Source organism: Hipposideros armiger, unplaced genomic scaffold, assembly GCF_001890085.2.
Source record: "Hipposideros armiger isolate ML-2016 unplaced genomic scaffold, ASM189008v1 scaffold_639, whole genome shotgun sequence".
Classification (NCBI taxonomy): Eukaryota; Metazoa; Chordata; class Mammalia; order Chiroptera; family Hipposideridae; genus Hipposideros; species Hipposideros armiger.
In genome coordinates this window covers 813,579-817,880 of record NW_017731989.1, presented here as the reverse complement: position 1 = coordinate 817,880, position 4,302 = coordinate 813,579, and the positions used below count along the sequence as shown (strand labels likewise).

At 48.7% G+C, this 4,302-nt stretch overlaps 1 protein-coding gene across 4 annotated transcripts in view; it reads right to left on the bottom strand.

Moving 5' to 3' along the window:
• The window catches only part of LOC109372480 (putative protein ZNF720), a 23,120-nt gene extending 19,033 nt beyond the window's left edge, over nucleotides 1-4,087 (bottom strand). Inside the window, exons 1-2 of one of the 4 annotated variants that reach the window (XM_019625747.1) lie at nucleotides 3,863-4,087; nucleotides 771-998 (exon numbers count right to left, since the gene is read on the bottom strand). In XM_019625747.1, coding sequence (XP_019481292.1) covers nucleotides 771-785 — 15 coding nt within the window. In that variant the 5' untranslated portion in view covers nucleotides 786-998; nucleotides 3,863-4,087. The remainder of the gene's footprint in view (nucleotides 1-770; nucleotides 999-3,862) is intronic. The other 3 variants (XM_019625748.1, XM_019625749.1, XM_019625750.1) reach the window with 3 other exon arrangements.
• Between the last annotated feature and the right edge of the window lie 215 nt (nucleotides 4,088-4,302).

Here is a 4,302-nt window from a genome sequence, read left to right as displayed (position 1 = left end):
CTGAGCTATACATTACAGATTTACCACACTTCAACACCTTAATATGATTCGTGTAAACTTTCATGAAAACACAAAAACTAGTGAAGCAGAGAATGTCTGTGACATGAGTGTGGAATATAATGAAAATTTATAGGAACAAGGCCTTACTCATTAAAGCCTCCACTCCAAAAGCCAATTACCTCTAGTAAAGAAAGCTGAGGGCCTTCATTTTCCAAAACAGAGAAACTAAGAAAAAAGGGAGTTTCCAGATAAAATCTGATGGTTTTTGCACATCTTTCTACAAATCCCTCCAGAACTTTATTAATGATAAAGAATAAAATGTTAACTTTATAGTGAAGACAGGACCTCAACCAGGTGAAAATCAGGCAGAAGGATCAAATTTGCATCGGCTGGCTGAGGCACATGGAAGACACACCATCACTGCTGTCACGTTACCGGCAAAAATGAACACATAAAGAAATCATAATCTGAATCTCATCATAGAAATATTAGTTTTTTGCATAATTCAATGCACATATAGCTCCCAGGTTCTGTAACTGTAACAGTGCATTTAAATAGTAAGTCTTTCTTACCAATCTAGTGAGCAAGTCTCTTCCAATTACTCTTTTTTTTTAAAGAACTTTCCGGGCTATTCTGAGCACTGTACTTAGTTGAAGAGAAACTCGCTAGGCAGGAATGTCAGAAATAGAGAATTAAAGGTGGCAGGGTCTAAACCCACAGATTTTAGGAGGAAAAGCAGACACAGGTGTGACCCGGGACATAACACTTACCTGAGAAGCAGCCATTTCGTCCTCGTCCTCCTCCTGCTCTGGTTTGTTTCTTTAGGTGATGTTCTCGGGAGGAATCACATCTGCATCTTGAGAAATGTGCCTTCAAGGGTGTCTGCACAGTCCCCCTCCACATCACCGCCTGATTCCCCCAAAATGAAGGCCTGAAATGCTGAGACGGTGGCCCTCTCCTGTCCTTTGCCACAGGACACAGTCAGGAACCATGAGCACCTAAACTGAAGACAGAACTGTCAGTTTTTTCTTTCCTGTCTTCACGTGCCCTCCCCTCACACAGACGTCCACAAATTCCTACAGCAATGAGAACATGGGATGCTCTCCTGGCTCCCAAAACCAAACACAGTACCCCATTACCTTGCCTTTCCAAAGCCTGCTCTCAACTGTCAGAACTCTGTCCACCAGCCCCCAGCTAATCCCTGCCTCACTTGAGAGTCACCTGAACACCTCACTAAAACAACAGTGCTGCTCCACCCAGACCACTTATCCAATTCCAAGGGGAGAGCGCAGATCACAGCACTCCTTGAACTCCTCATGCAACCAAGGAGGACCTGGATGGGAACTTTTAGCTTCAATGAGCATGCAGGTCCCTGGGGGAGCAGGGCCCACTCTAAGGAGTTATGGTTCTGCAGGTCTGCAGGGGTCCCAGGAAATGGCATCTTTAAGTCTCCCTGGGGGTGCTGACTTGCTCCCCAGACCTGTTTCCTGTCACACTGGGCTACAGATCTCAGACTCCATCTCAGACTCTGCACTCCTGAGAGCTCTGGGGAGTGTGGGGGTTTGGCGTGGGAACTTCTAGAAGGGCTGGCTCCCCGGGTGTATTTCCTTCCTGTTTTCCAGGACATCACAGAGAATTAGTTAAAAACCATAAAATAATGAACACACATTTTGGTGCTGAAAACTTTTAAAAACGGTTAACTATGGGAATACGTTGATAACATTACTTCACTGTGAATAGACTGGCTCCTTGGGAACCAAGTTTCAGGTCTGTCGGATCCAATCTTCCACATTTTCAGAGAATGAACAAGAGGGATTTGAGGTGACAGCTACTTGGTAGCTCCGAGCTCACTAACTTAACAAATCATGGTAAGAGAAGAGAAAAGCTGCTGAATATCAGACTAACTCACCAAACTAGGTTCTCACCGCAGGCACACTGAAGTGACCTATTATTAATAAGTACCAATGGATGTTTCAACATGATAAAGAGTAGAAAGAATGCAGGGCTTCACATCTAAACTAAACACAACGTTATTAGAACGGAAATCTGAGATTTTTTTTACCGTAATTGCTTCTAGGGTCAAAGTTTAAAAGAAAATTGAGACTACCGCACGTATAAAAAAGAATGATAAGAGCTGGTAATGACATATCATCAAAGCTTATTTCAGAAGTTAATGACTATTTACAAAAAAGCAGAAATTTAGCAGACTAATATTTAACTCAATGTGCTTTTCAAAGAAAAACAATGAATCAAATGTATGAGAGCTAGAAAGAAAAAAGTAAATTCCATGTAAAACAAAAAAAGACGCAATGCTTTTTATTATTCCTTGAAAAGCATCATGTGGTGACAGCCTCAGTCATTTCTTGTCCCAGGTCACATCACTCATGCCATTCCAGCAAATGAGAAGGGACCCAGACTAACTGACACAGGTCTCTGCCCTCTGGGTACATAAGCATTGCACAAAGAAGCCATTGGGTGATGAAATTAACTCTTGAATGCACAAGCTTTAGAAACTGGAGTTTTGTAATTACCATTCTCATCTGTGTGACTGAAAATGCAGCACGTGTAAAATTAAATTGATTATAAAGCCACAAATCAATATATTTGATCACCCACATCCCACCAACTCACACAGAGCATCCAGGTAGGGGCACCCCTTCTTCCTCTGCTACTATATATACTCCTGTCTATGGTCTGTGTGTCCATCTGCATCCGGATTCTCTCCACTTCTGTCCTCTCCTGTCCCCCTCTCCCCTTCTCCTAATTTCTCCCATTCTCTGCCCCCTTCTCTGCACCTTTTCTGTGAAATTCCTGAAACCCACTTCACCTTTAGTTGCTCTTTCTCCCTGATCTGATTGCTCCCCATCTCCACATATTTCTGCCTCTTTCTCCCCCGCCCTGTGCACCTCCTCTTCCCCGGTGACACTGTCTTTCCTCTTACACCCCTGCGCGCCAACTCACTGACACCCCCAGCTTAGCTCAGTGCGGCTTCTCCCTCTGCTGTCACCCCCCTCCCCTCATTTCTGGTCCTGCACTCGGCTCCCCCAGCTCTTCTCCTAACCCCTCTCTCCGTCTGAAATTCCCTGTCCTTTGTTACCCCCCCCCCAGTTCTGCTAACCAGGGGCCCCTCACCCTTTTAGCTACCCTTCATCTCTCTCGAACTCTCCCTTCCCTCTATATTTCTCCATTTGCTTTCTCCTCTGGCTGCTTCCCCGAGTTACTCGCTCGGTCTTAACCGTCGCTTTACAAGTCCCTCCCACATCCTCTGTTTTCCCGCCTCTTTACGGACCCCGCACTGATCTTCCTGCCCTCTCACCTGTATATTCCTCTCATTCTGTCTCCTCCTCGGGACCCCCTCACAACCTTGTTCTGCCGATTTCCTGGCCTGCCCTTTACAGTCGCCGCTTACACAAAACCCCTCCCCTGGTGAGGGGGTGACCTGGTGACACCCCGCGGTGTTCCCTCCGAAATCCCAACCCCCTGAAAAGTGTGCTCTTCCTGGGATTCGGGCCTCTTATTAAACCGGGACGCGGGGGGTCTCCAGGCGGCGGGGAGGGTCTGCAGAGCCCCAGGCAGGGAGGAGGCCGGGCTCCCAGGGCCGCGGGGCGAGGCTGGGGGAGGGGCGCCAACGGCTGGACTCCGTCTCCCGAGTCCGTCTCCCAGGACTTCACACCGCGCGGCGGAGCGCTGCCCGGTGGGGGGGGTTTAAGCAGGAAAACAACGCGGCAGGCGGGGTCTAGTGGCCCGAAGACGGCGAGACCACAGGGGAACGGCCTCAGTTTACCCGGAAACCCCCGCGGACCCTCCACCAGGCAGCGAAGCGGCCTGGGATCGGGAGGTCTCCCCAGGACGCCGGACTCACCGCTGTAGGGGGCGCGGGTGCGGGGACTTCACCGTCGGTACTGACCCCCAGGCGTCAGGAGCGTAGGACGGTGGACTGAGACGCTCAGGTTTAAACTACAAACACTGAAAGTCACGGTCGCCAATCAGACCTTCTCTCTGCCTTGGCCGCTTCCGGGTCTGCAAGAAACTCCGGCCTACGCTGCCAGAAAACGTGGGCCGCAGGCGGGGCCTCTGAGGAGCGCTAAGATCCTGGTCCCGCAGGAATATTTGCCAAGAGTGGGCGGGACCCGCGGGTGGGAGGGACGGGACCCAGGGAAAGGGGTGGGGCCAAAGCTTGGGCGGGGCGGAGCTCTCCTCCGCCTCGCTCTCATTGGTTGCAGAATATGTTGTTCATTAGCTTTGTATTTTATTTTTTTTATTTTTATTTTTTAAGATTTTTTTTTTAATTGGGTAATTGGG